Consider the following 20,360-nt stretch of genomic DNA (forward strand, 5'->3'; position numbering starts at 1 on the left):
CCATGGCCTGAGTCCAGCATCCCAGGTGCAGGCGGCCAGCCAGCCAGCAGGGGGCTCTTGGGCACCTTCCCTGCATGGAGCTCTCAGGGAGGACTTTGCCTGGGCAGTCCAGGAAGCAGGGTAGGGACGCGGGGTAGAAGGTGGCCAGCAGGTGTTCCTGCTCTTGAAAACTACCAGCCACGGAATCTGGGGGTCTAGAGGTCACCCTCCTCCCCGCCTTGCTCCAACTAATGCTTCCTCTTGTGGGAGACAGACATTCAGATACAGAGAGGGCCTGGCAGAGAGGAACACGGGCCCAGGATGAGGGCCTGCCCATAGCGGGCTCATCCCAAATGATATTCCCTCCATCCAATCCTGAGCACACTACCCCTCGTGGCACCAACCCTCCTGCACCTCGTTACCTGGCTCCCACGATGAGCTGGTTCCTGGAGGGATCCAGAGCAAGCTGGGAGAAGTCTCGGGCTCCAGGGTAGGTGAAGTTGAAGACCCACGGCTTCAGATCTGGTGGAGGGAGAGGCAAGCATTCCAGTTACTGTTGGACCAGCTGTGCCAGCACTGGACCCCACAATGAAAGGGCGAACATCAGCGAGCGGTGAGGTGGAAGCAGACTTGGCACCCCCTAAACCTGGGTTCCACTTGGCCCCTCTGTGAGCAGCCAGCTGGGGGAGAGGGGGTGGGGGTGTCGCCACTGTTCCTGCTATGTCCGCTATCTCAGAGAAGTGCTCCACCTAACCCCTAGCTGCCCAAAGGGAAAACTGTAATCATCCTTCCCTCCCCTAAACCCTCACCAGCACTTAAAAACACTCAGAAATCTTGTCTGTCCCACTTCCAAGAAATCCATCCCTTTTGCCCTCTGTACCCTACCCCCATCCAAGCTAGTATCATCTCTTGCCTGGCCTGGTGCCAGGAGCATCCTATCTAGCCTGGCCTCCACTCCTGTCCCTCTGGTCGGTCCATTTCCTACATAGCAACCAGAGCGATCTTTCTAAAATGCAAATCTGGTTTTGTTGTTCTGCAGCTTAGAACCCTTTAATAGCTCCCAGTTGACCCCAGGAAAAGTCTCAACTCCTATGAAGGCCTTTGGGCTCTGCACTGTCTTCCCAGTTTGGATGCCTGGCACATTAATTATTTAGTGCCACAGAAAGAATCATACTTCATATTTTACATTTCCCCTCAAACTACCGCTCCAGCCATACTAAACTAGAACACTGTGCAGATCTATCCCACCAGAGCCTGCAAACTTTGCCTTTCTGTTCTCCCTCAGTAGAACAGTTCCTGTTCAGCCCCATCCCCACCCTACCTCCTCCAAGAACCCTTTCCTGACTCCCGAAAGCCTGGGTGAAGCCTCTACTTTACTGCCATCAAAGCCCCCATATTGCTGGGTGTATATCCCCCTTGTTTTCCCTGGGGGGTAGGGAAGCCCTTGCTTCTTAGATCTCTAGGCTGTGTCCAGCACCTGGAAGGAATTGAGTAAATGCAGGATCAATCCACAATTCCCATCTGTACAAGAAGAACCAAGTTTTCAAACAAGCTTCCGTGGAGGTGGGAAACAGAAGGTGGGTTTATCCCTGTCTATCCCTGTCTCCAAGGAAGGAGCTTCCCAGCCGAGGCCAAAGTCTTCCATGGAGATTGGTGGGCAGAGAGGAGATCTCACAGCCCTCTGGATGGATGGGGCAGTGGTCTGTGGAAGGTACGCCTGGGGAAGGTACGTCAGGGTACGCTGACCTTCCCTCTCTCCCTTCCACTGGAGACCCACTTCTCCCATCCTGGTCCAGAACCCCTTAATAGCACTCCTCAGCCTCTGCCTCATAGATGGGAGGGAACTGACCAATAACGAGAGAGCCAGAGAACCATGGGGCAGAGAACTTTCATGTCAATGGAGATAAAGATGAGGGGGGAATGTGAGGCCCGGTGCTTTCTCCCCACAGTCTATTAGCAACTGGCTCACAGAAGGCCCAGAGAAGTGCGTGCGTGCATGTGTGTGTGTGTGTAATCCAGGGGAAATAAATCATTGCTCATTATCCCTCCACTACAGAGTAAAAGCAGCCCTTCATTTCTGCACGACAAGCAAACACTTAATCGCTCCCTGGAGAACTTGAGGTTTTGTGAGTTGGATGTTTTTCAGAAAACTGTGATATGCATGATTAAAAAAAAGAAGAAGAAAGAAATTCTACAGCAAAATGTAGCAAACCCCTTGGGTCTGCCTCTGTCCTCAGCAGGGGACTATAGGTTAGCAAGAATTACCGTGAAGTTGCAATGGCATTTGGGCAATATCGGTATAAGAAGTGGATCAGGAGTCGGGTAAGCTGGATTTTTAGTTGACCTCAGGGCCACACTCAGAAATCCTGGTAGAATAGTATACTACTTTATAGACTAAGCCAAGGACTCTCCTCCAGGAAGACTTCCTGGATCACAACCTCTCCACCCTGATTTTATTTTGCTCCATATTCTCTCTACCTTGTCTATTCTGTTCACAGTGTATTTTTTTGTCACTCTGAATGTGCTCAAGCCTGTTTTCTGTGGTGGGGGTGGGGAAGATATGGAGGGCTTGCCTGTCACCATCAGATGAGTGCTCCCCAACGGTAGCAACTGGGTCACCCTTTAGTTCCTTTTGTTCCCTCCGACAGTGGTCTTCCAGATGTGGGCAGCTGAACAGGGGAAGGGGTGGCATGACTGGTGTGCAGCAAACCAGGAGAAACTCCATGTGGGGGCTTCTCAGCTCAGTCTTCACTCAGGCCCTTCCCTGGGGCAGGGAAGGGAAAGGAAGACGAAACAGGGTAGGAGATGTGAAGACAATGGGAGGCAGGGGCAGAGGAAGGAGTGGAGGGTGACGGCCGCTTCCAGTTTCTTGTAACTGACAAGGGCAAGGGGAAAGGGGCGAGGGGGGAGAGAGGCAGGCGGGTGCAGCACGCTGATCTTGGGGGAGCTGTCTTGGGAAAGGAGCCAGCTTCCTCTTATTAAACAGGCAAACAGGACCAGAGGGAAACCTGTCTTTAAAACACCAAGCACGTTCTGAGCTCCGTGTGCAGGGAAGGCTTTGGACGGCGACTTTACGAGAAAAATGACATTCTCCATGACGCGCCTGTGATTTTAATTATAGTCAATTCAATTACCCAGTTTGTGGATTAACCACTGTCAGTGTTAACTCCATCCTGGCTTCTCCCTGCCTCCTAGAAATTCCATGCCGTGGCAGAAGGAATAACGTGCAGGCCAAAGAGAGACACAGGTGGGCCCCCCTTAAAAGAAGGAGAAAATTCAACCTTACAAGATGGAAAAACGCCTGCCAGACTCTGCAACTGGCAGGTCCTCTAGGGTATTTAGGGGTTATTCACAGATCAGCCAGATGTCAGGGGAGAAGGCAACTCACAGCTACCGAGTTGGAAGCCTACTGATCAGTCAGAAATAAAATGTAACATCTGAGGGGATCCTGGAAGCTGGGGGTTGGCACTGGGCTGGGTTATATGGCAACCTCTCTGGAACGGCAGCATCACCCAGAACACAGTTCCCAACATGAATTGAGTCCCTGGTGTGTGCTCACCAGTACTAAAGGGTGTGGGGAGACAAGAGGACCAGTCCTAGTGCAGGACCAACTGCACTGGCAGACCAAAGGGAATGATCTTTAAGGAACAACAAGAGATACTCGAGTACCCAGAGGAAACTCTTACCTCTGAAGTCCCACAGCATCTAGCCCTGTCCTTGGTTCAAGTAGGGCCCAATAACAATTTGGTGAATGGATAGGAAAATCCAAAGCTGTCAGAACGGAGACCCAGGTGAGTGGAGGGGAGGCCAGGAGGGCTGGGGAGGAAAAGTAGAGATGATGCCACACTCTAGGGCTGTCAGTCTAGGATGACGGACATCTCTGCTTGCTGGGGCTAAGGGGATTCCTTAGTTACTCCATGACAATCTGAGCCTCATTCCTCCATTCTGAAAGAGGGTGGGGAAGGAGGTTATTTCATTCAAGTAATATACACCTTAAGATAAAAAATGGTGGGAATAAAGCCAGGCATTCAAGGAACACATCTTCCACCTGTCCATTACCCCTACCCCCCTATCTAGTTTGCCCCAGTACAGACCAGCCTGGCTGGGGGACAGAAATTCTCTTGCTCTCCTTCCGTTGTACCTGCCCCAAGAATCCACCAGGCCAACAGTGGCCTCCAGCAAAGCCCCTCAGAGGAAATGGTTCATTAGGAGTTGCCATGGGGCATCCAAGGTGAGGATAGCCCTGAGAGTCCTGCTCCTTCTGTCCCGCACTTGGTCCTTCCCTTCAGTGACAGCCACCAGCACGCTGGGAGCCATCAGAAGTCTGAGAGTGTACGCGTGTTTTGTAGGCTTAAGGACATTGCTAATTTACTTTAATCCACTTAAGCCTTCAAAGCCTTGGATCCCAGCTCAAACAAGACAGCACTGAGAAGACAGCTGCAAATTCTCCTCCCTGAGGCAGGAGCCAGCCCACAGCTGGGAATCCCACACTTCCCAGCCACCCCAGCCTCCCCACCTTGCTAACCCCAACACCTATCCATACCACCCCTCCTATCCCCCAAATCCCATGCCAGCCTCGCACTCGGGCATTTATTTTTCTGCTCTGGTTTCCATCTCTGCCCTCTCGATTAGCTGTGTGGAATCCCGAGGACGGCTCCTCACCCTCCTGCCCGTGGCACCTAGAAGGTGGAGCCCCGATTGCTCTGCCACGGGGAGTAGAAAGAGCACTGGGTGCCCAATGTGAAGGCCCGCCTCTGACAAGTCTCTCCCACCCTCTACACCTCAGCCCTCCCATTTGTAAAGGGAGGTGACAGTCCTTGCCTTGCCTCCTTGCAGGGTACTTGTGATGAGGAAATAGGGCAGGTGTCTATCAGACTTAAGAACCTGGGGACCTCTGAAGCTACATCCGCAGATCCCAGTGTGAGCTGCCATGCAGGTGACGGATTCGGAAGTGCTGATGTGGTCCTAGCACCACCAGGGAGCCCCAAACTGGCCAACAGGTCATGGGAAAACATCCTGCATGTTCTGGTATTTATGTTTTGTTTTGGTTTTCGATTATCATCGACTGTATGTATTAATTTTAGAAACCCTTATTGAGAATTTATAGGCCTCTCAGAATACGCCCAGTGATTCACAAATCCCAGTTTGGGAAACACTTTAACAGGACACTCTCATGCCCTCCCTTGACAGACAGAGGGAGTTATCAGTCACCAAGGACCCGTTTCCCTGTGGGTTCCCAGGGCCCTGAAGACAGGCATCTGCAACCGTCTTAGAGCAGAAGGAAGCCTTCCAGAGATTTCCAGGCACCTCCTAAGGAGTGAGTCATCTTCATTCTGGCCCCCCAACGAAGCTAAGAAATACTCATGCTTCCAGAAGAGCTAGAGCTGAGATGGCCGATGAACCCTTGTCCACTCTACCCAGAGTACCCACAACCCCTCCTCCTAGCAGGAATGCCAGAGCAAGGTGCCCTCCTCCTCCAGGTAAACATGGATGGAAGGCTTAAATAAATTGGAGACTAAAATCAGACCCCTACAGCCCATGGCTACTCATCATTCTAACATTTATCCCTAGGGGAACATCCCAGGACTTCCAACATCAAAGAGACCCTGCTGAGTTCAGACCTAAGTCCTTCAAGGCACAGCCATTGCAAAAAGGACCGAGTGGGAAGTGGCTCTCACCTGCAAAGGCCACAGTGGGGTGTTCCCTCAGGGTGCACAGCTGCTGCTCACTGCTAGGTTCAGTGACGACATCCTGGGAGCTGGACAGGTGGAACACCAGCAGTGTGAGGCTGGGCGGCAACAGGGTGACAGCCAGGGGTCCCAGGAACACCATCGTTGGGCCCCTCTGCAGTCCTAGCTCCGGAGGCAGGCAGGTAAGGTCTGCAATGCAAACATTGACTCTCACCACGAGCTCCCTCAGCAAGGCCCACTTCTCCCAGTTTCCTCCATGGTTGTTGGCAGGCCCATGGGCTGTGTTTGCTTGTTTAAATACATTTACATTTTACCTATGTTACTTATAGTTTACTCTGCTCTAGTAACACAGAGTTATAGATCATATCTGGAGAGCTAATTTCCCTTGCAATGGTATTCTGGATAAAACTGACAAATTATAGAGCTTTTTCTATTATGATCCCAAATGGCGTAAAATTAGTTTTAATGATAAAGGTGGTATCTAGGGATCTTAATAAGTGGAGCTAGGACACGTGGGTAGCCATTTGTAAAAAGATAAATTTGGATCCATAACCCACACCTTGTACTAGGAAAAATTCCTACTGGATAAAAGATTTAGGCGTTAAGAATAAAACCATAAAAATACTAGAAGAAAATGCGGGCAGAATTCTTTATAATTTTGGAATAAAGAACCGGGACTCAAAATCCAGAAGCTATTAAAGAAAAGATTGACATATTTAACTACATAAAACTTCAAACTTCTGCATGCCCCCCACCCCCCGCAAACAAACACCAAACAAAATCAAAAGGCAAATGACAAACTGGAAAAAAATATTTGCATTACATATCACAGACAAGGGGCTAATATTCCTAATGTATAAATAATTCCTGGGAATCAAGAGGAAAAATGTCAATAATACAGTACAAAATAGGCAAAGAATATATGTACAAATAGGGCTTAAAGATATGAATGACACTGGAGCACCTGGGTGGCTCAGTTGTTAAGTATCCGACTCTTTTTTTTTTTTTTTTTGTAACATTTATTTATTTTTGAGAGAGAGAGAGAGAGAGACAGTGTGAGTGAGGGAGAGGCAGAGAGAAGGAGACACAGAAACTGAAGCAGGCTCCAGGCTCTGAGCTGTCAGCACAGAGCCTGACACAGGGCTCAAACCCACGAGCCATGAGATCGTGACCTGAGCTGAAGTTGGACACTCAAGGCACTGAGCCACCCAGGTGCCTCAAGCATCTGACTCTTGATTTTAGCTCAGGTCATGATCTCAGAGTCATGAGATCTAGCCCTGCAGCCAGTTCGGTGTGGATGGAGCCTGCTTAAGATTCTCTCTGTCCCTCTCTCTCTGCCCCTCCACTGCTTGTGCATGTGTGCATGCGTTCTCTCTCTCTCTCTGTAAATAAATAAATACTTTAATTAATTAAGACGCTATTTTCACTCACAATAAGAACAATGCAGATTAAAACCTAGACTGAGCTACTACTGTTCACCTATGAGTTTAGCAAAATTCCAAGACAGATGACACTCTCGGCGAGGCTGTGGGGAAGGGGGCACTCTCATATACCATCGTGCAACAATGGTACAAGCCCTATGGAGAGGAATCTGGCAAAACGACAGAGGCATGTACCTTTTGATCTAATTTCTGGGAGTCTTAACCAGTGCTACTCAAAGTGCGGTCCGCAGATCAGTGTCAAATCCACAAACTGTGACAACTTCGTTGTAAGATAAATGCAGAAACTTGAGAGTGTTTAAAAATCTTTATAGTAATGTGACAGAGTAATTTTTATGTCTATTGGATCTAATAAAATTTGGAGGTTTGTATTTTTCATAGTTTTTTTGTCAATTCACTTCTCCAGTAATTCACTTTTATTGAATTTTATGTAAGTATCCATCTGCGACAGATTGTAAATTGAAATGTAAAACCTGCTCCTTCACCAGAGATAGTTGAGAAGCAAAAATAGACTAAACAGGCACCTGTACATGTGCCAGGTGATTTATGCACAAGATTACTCCTTGGGGGCATTCTTTGAAGTAACAGAAGACAGGAAACAACCAAACACCTAGCAACTGGAGACTGCTTGAATACGCGAGGGTGTATTTGTGTAACGGAATACTACACAGCTCTAGAAAAGAATGGGGATTTTTGCCTAGATTTCGATATGGAGAAATCTCCAGGTATAGTGACTGGAAAAAACCCAATGCAGAACAGGGTATTAGCTTGATACCTTTTGTGTAAAAAAGAAGGTGGAAATAAGAATACATATTTATAATTGCTGGTATGAGCATTAACAGACACTGGAAAAATAAACCCAAACTAATTTTAAATCAGGCTACCTATAAATAGCAAAATCATGACAGATGCTCCTTAATATATACCTTAAAAAATTTTTTTTACATTTATTTATGTTTGAGAGACAGAGCACTAGTGGGGGATGAGGGGGGAGAGAGAGAGAGAGAGAGAGAGAGAGAGAGAGAGAGAGCAGGAGACACAGAATCCAAAGCAGGCTCCAAGCTCTGAGAGGTCAGCACAGAGCTCGATGCAGGGCTCAAACTCACAGACCATCAGATCATGACCTGAGCCGAAGTTGGACGCTTAATTGACTGAGCCACCCAGGTGCCCCAATATATATACCTTTTTATATTATTTTCACTTTTGATTATTAAATGTTTAATATCACCCATTCAATAATAACCTCAAAAACTTTTTATTTTTTTAAAGTTTATTTATTTTGAGGTGGGGGTGGGGAAGAGAGTAGGAGAGGGGCAGAGAGAGAGGGAGCCAGAAAATCCCAAGTAGGCTTTGCGCTGTCAGCTCAGAGTCAGATTCGGGGCTCGAACTCACAAACCCAGACTAGTTTTGGTTCCCTAAAACTTCGAATATGGGGCAGCACAACACTTCCTTTGGAGCTTGACTCAGACACTCTGAATCAGCTCCCACCTCCCTCCTTTCCTGGCCCATCCAACGTGTCACCCACCAAGCCTTGCTGACATCACATCCCTCACAGGTCCCTAACCCACCGATAGACCTCCTTGGTGACACTGTCGTCATCTGTGAAATAAAAGGTTGGACTAGATCAGGGATTCCCTGCTGGAGGTGGGGACAAATCAGAACCCCTTCCACTGGAGGTGGGGTCCTGGGACCAGCAGGTGAGTGATTCCAAAGATGACTGTGACAAACCTCTGCAGGGACTAGGGGCCCCTAGGGTTCCTTTCCTCTCGAACACCCTTTGCTCCTAACCCCTCCTCTCTTCCTTTCCTACCACCACTACCTTACTCTAGGTCTGGAAAATGAGAGTAGGATGACTGTCTTCTTGTCTGTTTCCTCACACCTGTGTGAGATGGGGTAACTCCTGTCATCGTGTTGCTGAGAGGCTTTGAGGAAATACCCCAGTGACTATGCAGACGGTGCACCTGGACGAGCTCCCTTCTCCCTTACCTGGCCTCATCCTGGATCCCAGGGGGGCCTTAGTCTCTGGAGCACCTCTTGGTCCCCTCAGCCTCAGGTTCAAATGTGGAATTCTCTGTCCCTCCCCAGGAGAGGTTGGACACCCCTGCTAGTGGAAACCCTCTGGGAGGGAGCTTTGGCCCAGACATCCTCCCTGGAGTGACTTTCACATGGCCGCTCACGTGGCATTATTCCTGAGAGCTAAACTGGGTCTTTCCTGCTGCATGGGGCTGGCACTGCTATGGAATTTCCTCTTGCCCTTTGACACTTGTGCTGGATGCTTTCTATTTGTCCCTCTACTCTGTCCCTCCTCCGTGCTCAGTGCCTGGGCTGCAACAGGGGACTCCTTCCCTCTGTTTGGCCAGTGGGGACACTGGCGGAAGATGGGAGGAATGGGAGAGAGAGGAGGCAGCTGGGTGAGCAGCCACATCCCCCCACAGAAGGTCAGAGTTAAGCTCCCCCCTCCTCTCTTTGCCTGGGGTGGTGCCAGCCCCTCATTATCGGCGGCAGGGTAGAGCCCAGTGAGCAGTCCCATATGGCTCCCAAACCCCTTCCCACACCTTCGTAAATAGTTCCTTTATTAAACTGCCCTCCCATTTCCCAGTTTGAGTGTGCCATCTGTTTCCGGGGCGGGGGGACCCTGACTGATATAACATCTCATTGGTGATATTCGATGCCTATGCAAATATCATCTTTTTAGACCTTAGCTGGGGCTTTTCCTCCATCGGCCATCAGCCCTTCATCTGAGGCAGTGTGACAGCCACCCTCCCCTCATTATTCCCAAGCCTCCCCTGGCCCCTCCTTCCCCCAGGAGCCAGGCCTTAAAGTACCTAATTTCCACAGCAGAAGCTCCACTCACATTATGGTTTTTATGTAAATATGTCCTCCAAGTCCCTCCGGAATCAATAATTACTAGATTACCATCACCTGGTCCACCTGGGCCCCAGCACAGCATGCCTGCTCTTTAAGGAGAAGGGAAGGGAAGGGAACGCAGCATGTGGATGGGGGTGGGGAAGGACTGGGGGCAGGACCTAGATCCAGATCTGCTCCACTCAGGTGAGGGAGGAAAAAGGAATAGAGAGCCAGAGCAGTGGATGGACATGTACACAGCACACGGACCAGAAAGCCCCCAGAGAGAGACAGACTGAAGGCTAAGCAGGAAGAAGATAGGAACAGCCTTTATTCAGATGAGCATTCCAGTCCTTAGGGATGCAAGTATGGGCCAAGGTGCTGACTTCGGGGATCCCATGGGGGCACACGCACAGGCCTATTTTGCCATCACCTTCAAGGACGCCTTCTGTCCTTAGTAAGGAAGCCAGTAGACCCTAAGAGGGGTACAAAGGAAGGAGAGAAGCAGGGCACTGAGGAGTGGGGCTGGGGTGTGGGGTGCTGGTGGTCAAGGCAGAGCTCGATGAGCCAGGGCTTGCGGCTTAGCAAATGTCAGCAAAAGTCAAGGGCGCCATACTGAAAAAAGGAGAATGGTCAATCCCCACATCACTGAGTGTTACAGGACTGGTCTTTGTGAGCAGAGTTCTAGATAGTTGGGTGGGGGGTGAATTTCTAGCTCCCGAGAATCCCCCTTCTTTGGAAATTATCTCCCCCCTCCCTCCACAGGTCAAAGGGGTAGGCCCCCGCAGCCTTACATATGCCTATCCCCACTCCACCATAGCTGCGTGCACCAAGGATAGTCATGTCAAAACAGACCAATCAGATGTTCTCTCATGGCAATGTGGGGCTGTAACCCCCATCCAACCCCCAGGGTCAAGTCAAGTCAGTGTTGTAGAGGAACCTGGAACAAGCAACATGGGCCCTGTGGGGTGGCCATCTTTTACCTGTCATGTGGGCTGAGAAGGGGAGCAGAGGCAGTCTGAAGACAGAGAGCCAGGACAGGAGACAGACAGCAGAGCCTCTCTGGGATGCTAACAGACTCCCAATTCTAGCCCTTTCCTGAGGCCTGACTACTTTCTACTACCACGAGCCATCAGCCGACTTCCTGGATCCTTGTAATAAAATCTCCCATTTTCTCTTAAGCCAGCCAGAGTTGTGTCAGACCAGGAGTTGCCTGCACAGTATTGCCTCCTTGGTGCCCATTCTCACCGCCTCCTTCCTAAAGGAGCTTCTGCGTCGGTGGGGGTTAGGGGGAAAGGTACCCTGCTCAAAGCCATCCAGACAGGGGTGGCCAGTGAGATGTGTGAGGAAGTCATCGGTAGGGCTTGTGGGGAAGCTCTCTAAGAGGGCTTTCCTTCTCCCAGAGCGGCCGGTAGCTAGGATGGATGATGCTACATTACTTAGCATCCCTTAGCCTTGTGATCCAGACTGTGGTGCAGAAAGATAGGTGGGACCTGGGAGATTGATGATAGAATCAGGCAGCTCTGGTCTGCCCTCCTCCAGACTTCTTTCTGTGATGTTTGCTCATCATACTTCTGTGCCTGTTTCCTTGTCTGTAAAATGGGGAGAATAACACCTACTGCAGAGAGGTGTTATGAAGACTGAATGAGTTATTTTGTCTAACAGGCTTAGAGCAGCAGCTACCCCAAGGTACACAGCATGGGATACACAACCTATCCCATACAGCTTGGGTTTTCATTCTTATACCCAAATATGCCTATGACAAACAGGAATTTCTATTTGTAGTATATTTGTCTGATCTGACACTAAAATAATCCGGGAGTTTCTCCGCCGGCAGTGCATAGCAGAGGCCTCTCGATCTTCCTGAGGGCTGTAGTTACCACAGCAAGTCCTGAGCTCAGGAGGCCACCAGGTCTCTACAGATCTTAGTTCTGTCACCTATAAATTGGGCTAATATTTCCCTGCCTTGGAACTATGTCTGGCACAAGTAGGCCCTTTATGAAATCCACCTGTAAAAATGTATTCGTGTACATAAAACACTCCCTAGTCACTGAAATGTCTTCCCAGATTCATCCATTCAGTCGTTTATACAATACTTCACTGAGCATTTGCTGAACACCTACTATGTGCTGGTTCTGGTACAGATGGGGGAAATGAGGGATGGGGGAACACTCCTTGAAAAAGTATGGTCCCTGCCTTCAGGGAGCTTACAGTTTAATAGAAGAGAGGAGACAGTTCTCCAAGGAACAATATATCACAAGGCAGACACAGTGAGCTGGGGCCTGGACAGGTAAGGGAGCACAGAAAGCCTGTGCTTCATCCTGTCGTGGAGCCACGTGGCACTGGCACTGTGTGGTAGGGTGCTCTAGGAGTGGGGAAAAAGGGAGACGTAGCAGCAGCCGACTCCTGCTATTTTGGGAAAGCTTCAGTGATAAGGAAAGCATTTTCCTAAATCATTGGCCAGAGCTTCCATTGCTTTCTCTCTCGCTGCTGCCCCAATTCCCTGTGGTCCTCGATATGGGGTCACTCCGATGACACTGGGAGGCATGTGATGCATGTGCTTGTGTGTGAGAGAGGACGCACACCCACACATGCACCCCCCTGAGGACTCCTCGCCTTCCATGGGACTCCTCCAGGGCTTACTTTCCCAGCACAGACAGTGGGAGGAGGATTAGCTGCAACCGGGGGAGGGGATGAAATTGCTGAGTGCAAAGGAGAGAAAGCAAGAGAAGGACGGAGGGCCAGGGCCAGGCCTGCTGGAAGGCCCAGTTACACAAGGACCTTTGCTCTTCTCTCTGGGGCAAAGGAAGAGGGAAACAGGGGTGGAATGTGTGTGTGTGTTTGTGTGTGTGTGTGTGTGTGTGTGTGTGCGTGTGTGTGTGTGTGTGTATGTGTTATGAGAGAGAGAGAGAGAGCGGGCTGAATCCCCTCCAAAAGCCCAAAGCAGACTGTGCTGCTTGCTGGAGCGCTGACTGCCCAGACCTTCCTGCAGCGGGAAGAAGCTGAACTACTGCACTGGAGACCATCTTCATTCATCAAGCTATTCAGTGCTGGGAGGAACAAAGGGGTCCCAGTGTCCGGCAGGTTACAGTCCTACAAAGGAGATGGAGGCCTGAGTGCAAGATGAGCAGGAAGCAGATGACGAGGGGGGCCTGAGACAGGTGCAAGGTGACCTGGGAAAGGGAGAGAGAGGAATGCCAGGGGCCAGAGGTCTAAGATGCCTCCTGCAGAAGGGAGAACTCAAATAGGGCCTTGAAGGAAAGAAGGTGGGAGCTTCCCCGGCCATCACGGGCAAAGAGCATTCCAGAACGATGGAATGGCAAACAGCACAGGCAAAGACTTGGCCCTGGACCATCCTCACATAATCTAGCAAGGCTGGAGAACGGGGCAGAGGGAGCTGAGTCTGGAGAGGAAGACCAAGGCCAAATCATGGCGAGACTAAACCTAAAGCGTTGCGAGATTTCCTTCTGCTGAAACAGAGGACTAGTTAGTGGCTGGGGCAGTGGAAGGATGTGGTCACATCTGTGCTTTGGGAAGTTGGGTGGCAGTGGACAGTGACAGCAATAGGTTAAAGCAGCCATCAGTCTGCAGGACAACTCAGAGAATGGAAGTGGGTGTGCCTCTTGCTCCAAGAGACTTGAGCCCCACGCCTGGAGCATGGCACATCTCAGCTCCACCTGCTCCCCGCAGGGGACATATCAGCTCAACTGCAGGCAGTGGCCCTGCAAAAAGGCTGGGAGTGACTGAGGGATCAGGTAGGAGAGGGTGTGTCATAGGGATGAGTCAAAGGGGAAGACCACTCAAATTGCTACTGCCAGGGGGTCCTCTCCAGAGAGACCAGGGACCTCTTTCCTTTTGATTGATAAAAAGAGTAATTGGAAAGGAAAAGACAACCTACAACCCTAAAGATAAGGGCTTAAATAAGCATGGTTGCTGTGTATAGAGAAGTGCCAGGTACTGTGCTAAGCTCTTTCCCTGCAAGACCTCATGGCATTTTGGCAAGAAAGCTGAGAGATGCCCTTGTAATCATCGTTCGAAGATCATCATTCATAGCTGATATGAAGAAACAGAGGTTAGCCAGGCTGAGGACCATGCCCCAGGTCCTAGTGCCAGTTAATAACTGAGTAGGGATTTGAACCTGAGACTGTCTGCTGTAGACACAGGCCACTACACACACAGTGTCCTCCCTGGAGGAGAACTGGCCTCAGCCCTCCTGGCACCTTCCAGAGCCCTAACTCCATGCACTCTCCAAGCAGCCTTCAGAATTTAATTTGGTTTCCTGAGTTGGCTTCCCAACCAGGGAGAGCACTTTCTGGCTATAAATTATTAAACTGACTTCCTGCTGCAAATCAGTCTCCTGTGAGTTTGGGCTGTGGGAGCCAGTTTTCCAGGTCTTGAGCGGCTATGGAGAAGGAAATTCCAGAGGTTGCCTACAGACAGGGCAGAATCCAGACCCCAGCCAGAGCACTGACAGCCACAGCCCACCCCCCAGCACAGGCTGTACAGCTAGGGGCCAGGGTGGGTGGGAGAGAATGAGACGCTTCTGTTTGTCCCCACCTCAAGCTCAGCCCAGGAGCCCTTGAGTACCTTCCAGGAAGGGTGCACTGCTGCTCCTCCTTCCCGGCCCCTCCCTTCTTGCCACCATTCAAAGTCCCCACTTGGCTGCCTGCCTGGGAAAGAGGGAGAAAAAGAGAAGGAAAAGAAAAGAAGAGGAAACAGGGGGAAACCAAGAGCAGGAAAGAATGCATTCTGTCTGCGGTTTGGTAAGGAGGGGAAGGTGCGGGGGTGCCCCTCACTCCCCCACGGGGGCCACCAATGCCATCTTCCCACCCACCCATCACTCACCACTTGGGGGGCAAAGTTTAGCCAGGCTCAGCACAAAGATAAAATTGAGATGCAGATTCCTTCCCATTGCTCTGAATAGAGCAGATTGGATACGGATTTTCCTCTTTTCTTCCCATTTAGACCATCTGGGCGACTGGGGCCCAGAGGGAAGGGTTGGGACCAGGTGGGGGAGGGACAGAGGCTCGGAAAAACAGCACTTTTCAGCTCTGGAACCTGGGAGTGGGGGTGGGGATGCTCCCCCTGTCCCAGGTCAAGTTCACTCCCTGCCTTTGCACCATGCTCTCTGCTCTCTGGCCAGGCCAGGCCCTGCTTGGGTTCTCCTCTCCTCTGTCTGTTCCTAGCAAACTCCAGGTTGTGCATTTGCCCTATCAGCGTTGGGCAGTCCTTGCCATCCCACCCACATCCTCCCAACTGCAGTGAGACCCAGGGGGAAGATAAAAGCAAAAGGGTGATCATAAAAAGTTAAACAGGAAGGGCTCTTGAAGATCATTTAGTTCAACCCCATATTTTACAGATGAGGAAACTGAGGCTTGGGGGAGCGTATCTAGCTCATGGTTGGGCAGGGAGGTGGTGGGAGATCCAAAACTAAGTAAATAGCAACAACAGAGACATGTTTTCATACATCAGGTGGTATTCTTTTTTAAAAAAATTTTTTACTGTTTTATTTTATTTTTTTTGAAAGACAGAGAGAGACAGAGTGCTAGCAGGGGAGAGGCAGAGAGAGAGGGAGACACAGAATCAAAAGCAAGCTCCAGGCTCTGAGCTGTCAGCACAGGGCCTGATGCGGGGCTCCAGCCCAAGATCATGACCTGAGCTGAAGTAGGACGCTCAACTGACTGAGCCACCCAGGCGACCCTCAGGTGGTATTCTATGCTTGTTATGCCATTTAATCCACACAATAACCCTGTGAGGCACATACTATTATCATACCCATTTCATAGACAGGGAAACCGAGGCATCAACCAGTTAAGTAGCTTGCATACGGTCAAACTGGTATCCAGATCCAAACCCAGGCAGTCAGGCTCCAGAGCCTCTCCCTTACACAGTTTCAGTGCACCAGGCAGGAAAATGGCATTATTTGACATAGCTTCCGGAGCTTCTCACCAGGGCTCAGGCTGCTCCAGTGATCATTCGCAGATGGGAACCCTCTAATGCATTCAGTCATTCTGTATTTATAATCACGGAGCCTGGACTTGCTCCTGTGAACAAAGTATGTCCACACAAGGTAAGAATTGAAAACAGGAGTACAAAGGGAATATTCACATTACTTGGGAAAGCAAGCAAGCAAACGTGAACCTCATGGGGGCAACTTTGTAGGAAACAACACGTGTGTGGAGGAAGCTGGACCAAACGCACAAAGAGAGAATGAGTGCAGAAGGGAGATGCCATGGGTTAGGCCCAGGACACTGCCTTACAGTTGCCACGCAGCTTAAGCGAAGCAGGGTGAATAAATGTTTGGTTCGTGCCTTGCACAGATAACTGTCCTGAATGGTGATAGTGGTCCCACAAAGGTAGTATGACAATGAGTAGGGATTCTTCCCCCAAACATTCTGTGATATTTTATTGTTTTTGCAAGGAAAAGGAAAACAAAGGAGACTTGCCTACTTTAATTGCTAGAATTAAATGCTAAGGATGTTGCCAAACACAAATCAAGCTTATCTATTCATTAGAGCAGCCTCCTTTTCCTCCTCCCCATGGGCAAGCTCTCTCTGTGGAAACATTTTGCTATCAGATATTCAGTTACTGCATAAAAGGAAAACTGCATTTGAAAACATGCCTACAGCTCAAAAATAGAAGGCAAATCCAGCTGAAGGCCTGGGCTTCCTCGGGGTTTCAATGACAGATTCACTTGCTCAACATAAACCTTTGCAAAGAGGGCCCGTCTCCACTCACTCTCCTGAGCATGGCTCTCCACACCCTGGGTGGTGCTGACGGTTGCACAGCAGTGTGAATGTATGGAAGACCACTGACCTGGACACTTAAAAATGGCTAAAATGGGTTGGTGGGAATGTAAAATGGCACAGCAGCTATGCAAAACAACATGGTGGTTCCTCAGTAAATTAAAAGTAGAAACGGGGCACCTGGGTGGCTCAGTCGGCTAAGCATCCGACCTCTGCTCAGGTCATGATCTCTCGATTTGTGAGTTGGAGCCCCACATCGGGCTCTGCGCTGACAGCTCAGAGCTTGGAGTCTGCTTTGGATTCCGTGTCCCAATCTCTCTGCTTCTCCCCCACTCTCGCTCCACTCTCTCTGTCTCTCAAAAGTAAAATAAACGTAAAAAAAAAAAACAACAATAGAATCATCATCTGATCCAGCAATTCCACTTTGGGTACACACCCCAAAGAACTGAAAGCAGGGACTGGAAAAGGTATTTGGACACCTATGTTCCCAGCAGCATTATTCACAACAGCCAAAAGGGGGAAGCAACCTAAGTGTCCACTGGCAGGCGAATCGATAAACAAGATGTGGTACATACATACAATGAAATATTATTCAGCCTAAAAAGGAAGGAAATTCTGACACATGCTGTGACGTGGATGAACTTGGAGGACCTTATGCAGAATAAAATAAGCCAGACACAAAAGGCCAAATATGTGATTCAACTTAGATGAGGTACCTAGAATGGGCAAATTCATAGACACAGGAAGTAGAGTAGTGGTTCCCAGGAACCAGGGAGAAGGGAAGATGGGGAGGTCATTATTTAATGGGTGCAGAGTTTCAGTTTGCAAGAGGAAAGAGAGCTGGAGACGGATGGTGGTAATGGTTGCACAACAATGTGAATGTACCAATACTACTGAGCTGTATACTTCAAAATGGCTAAGAAGGTAAGTCTTATCTTCTGTGTATGTTGACACAATTAAAAAAAAAAAAAAAAAAAAAAAAAGAACTCCTAAAATCCACTGGTCCAAGGAGGACCAGGAGATCCCAGGAGGTGAGCTACTGGCACACCTTACCCCTGAACTGAGTGAGAAGAGGCCCCCTACTGTCCATCCACAGCTTGGTTGTGTGGCTGAGACATCGAGCGGCTCAGGGATGAGGTGTGGGCAGCCAGAGATGGAGGGGAGCCATAGGGCACCCAAGAGACACAGGCCCCAGAACCAGCTGAAATCACTCAGCAAAAGGGGGAATTTTTGGGTGAGTCCATAAGCACGAGGTGAAGGAGGCAAAAGAGACAAGGTCAGGTGTGAGGTCAGACTGCTCCACAGACAGGGTGGTTGTCCCTGCACTTGCTTCCTGTTGCTGCTGAAACCAATTACTACAGACCTCATGGCCTCAGGCGACACATTTATTCTCTTACAGCTCTGTGGGTAACAAGTCCGACTTGGGTTCTGCTGGGCTAAAATCATGGTGTCAGTAAGGCTGCCTGCCTTTCCAGAGGCCCTAGGGGAGAATCCATTTCCTTGCTTTTTCTAGCTTCTAGAGGCCTCCCATATTCCATCTCAGAGCCAGCAACACTGGCTCCCTTTACCCATTCGTCCATACTTACATCCCTCTCTATCAAAGCTGGGAAAGAGTCTCTGCTTTTTTTTTTTTCCTCTAAGGTTTATTCATTTTTGAGAGAGAGAGAGAGAGAGAGAGATAATAGAGCATGAGCAGGGGAGGGGTTGAGAGAGGGGGAGACACAGAATCCTAGCAGGCTCCCGGCTCTCAGCAGTCAGTACAGAGCCCAACACGGGGCTCGAACCCACAAACCATGAGATCATGACCTGAAGCTGAAGTCAGAAACCCAACTGAGCCACCCAGGTGCCCCTTTAAAAAATTTTTTTAATGTTTATTTGTTTTTGAGACAGAGAGAAAGAGCACAAGCTGGGAGGGGCAGAGAGAGAGATGAAGACACAGAATCCAAAGCAGGCTCCAGGCTCCGAGCTGTCAGCACAGAGCCTGGTGCGGAGCTCGAACTCACGAACCGAACCGTGAGATCGTGACCTGAGCAGAAGTTGGACGCTTAACCGACTGAGCCACCCAAGCACCCCAAGAGTCTCTGCTTTTCAGGCCCCCTGTGATTACGATGGGCCCACCTGGATAATCCAGGATGCTCTCCCCATCTCAGCCTCCTCAGCTGAACCACATCTGCAAAGTCCCTTTTGCTGCATAAGGTAACATACTCACAGGTTCCAGGGTAAGGACAAGGGTATCTTTAGTGGCCTACCACACCCGTCATACATATTCCCACCCAAGTGGTCACACGTGGCAAACATATCTAATGTCCAGAGACTGATCTGTGCCTGAATTTTGGAAGAAGGAAGAGCAGCAGCCAGTAAAGAGTCACGGGCAAGTCAGGGCCACACAGTCTGGGGGTGGGGGAGAGTGGTCAGGGGGTGTGATAGGAGAACCCTAGGGGGCAGGGAGAGGGGGCTACACATTGGACAGCACACACAGGGAAGGGGCACAGTGTGTCCCGTGGAAAAGAAGATGGTCACAAGATGAAAAGAGGAGGTCACGAGAAAGACTTTACAGGTGAACCGCACTTCAGACAAAGAAATTCTTGAATATTGGCACAAAAGTTTTACCAAAGCATGATTATTCTTCACTTCCCAAAAGGATTTTCCAAAGCTTTCTTCAAGTAATGAGTTCCACTGTGTTCTTAAAATAGGATTTACACCCAATTTTTCAGTAACACATAAAGGGATGCTTGTAAATCTATTGAAATGAAGTGAGACCAGTAACATCTGCTGCCTTCTGTGCTGCTGGTGTCAGGGGGAGTGGGAAGGAGCTTCTGTTGGGGGTGACGGGCCCAGACTCCAGCCTGGACGGCCCCACCCCACGAAAGCCAGCCACTTAATCCTCATGGCAACATTCCCTCATTCTGCACATGGACGAAGCAGCGGCAGAGAGGTGACAGAAAGGACAGCCACAGGCTGGGGACTGGCCCCAGGCCTCTCTGACTCCACAGCCCTGTTCCTTCTGCCTCTCCCGAGAGAGGAGAGATTTTTGGGGTGGGAAGGAGTTGTGTGTCTGTGTTGGCTACAGAAGCTGTACCCCTCCTACATCCACACTCAGGGCTGCTGCTTACCTAGTGGGTCGTTTCCAGGATGATACTGCAACTTTCCAGTAGGGACAAAGCCTTTCATTCTAAAGTTATTAGAGAAAAGACTCTGGGTGGCCTGAAAAGGGTAGAACTGCCATGATGTAAATGCTTGATTTCACGCATCTTTGGGGAGCCAGCAAACACAGAGCGCCAGAGGAACAAGGGCTTTAGCCCCATTTCCCTCCCTTGGGCCATAGAGCTTGCTGGAAGTACCCCTTGGGCTTCAAAGCAAGTAATATAGAGGAAGGTGCCATAAAAATCTTGGACGCGATGCCTACTTCTCTGTCATTTCACTGTCCACGTTCTTCCCAACCTCTCAGTCGGCCCTAACTTTCATTTCTAGCTCTTTCTCCCAGATACGTGGTTCTCCAAGTTTCTATTCTCAATTCCCTCTTCTCTCACTCTGCTCCCAGGATCGTCTCAGCCCCCGCTCCCTCTTCCCAGTGTTCCCACCTGGACTCCAGCTCCCTCAGCTGCCCAGATCTCCAGCCCCTCTCTTCAAACGCCAGACCACACGGAGTGTGGTCACACTCC

At 49.8% G+C, this 20,360-nt stretch overlaps 1 protein-coding gene across 3 annotated transcripts in view; it reads right to left on the bottom strand.

Moving 5' to 3' along the window:
- Nucleotides 1-20,360, bottom strand: part of SEMA5B (semaphorin 5B) — a 117,949-nt gene that overhangs the window by 33,929 nt on the left and 63,660 nt on the right. For all 3 annotated transcript variants that reach the window (XM_078453067.2, XM_078453066.2, XM_060639775.3), the window contains exons 2-3: nt 5,658-5,858; nt 402-501 (exon numbers count right to left, since the gene is read on the bottom strand). In XM_078453067.2, the coding sequence (XP_078309193.2) occupies nt 402-501; nt 5,658-5,811 (254 nt within the window). In that variant the 5' untranslated portion in view covers nt 5,812-5,858. The remainder of the gene's footprint in view (nt 1-401; nt 502-5,657; nt 5,859-20,360) is intronic.

This window comes from Panthera onca, chromosome C2 (assembly GCF_046562875.1).
Source record: "Panthera onca isolate mPanOnc1 chromosome C2, mPanOnc1 haplotype 2, whole genome shotgun sequence".
In the NCBI taxonomy this organism is placed as follows: Eukaryota; Metazoa; Chordata; class Mammalia; order Carnivora; family Felidae; genus Panthera; species Panthera onca.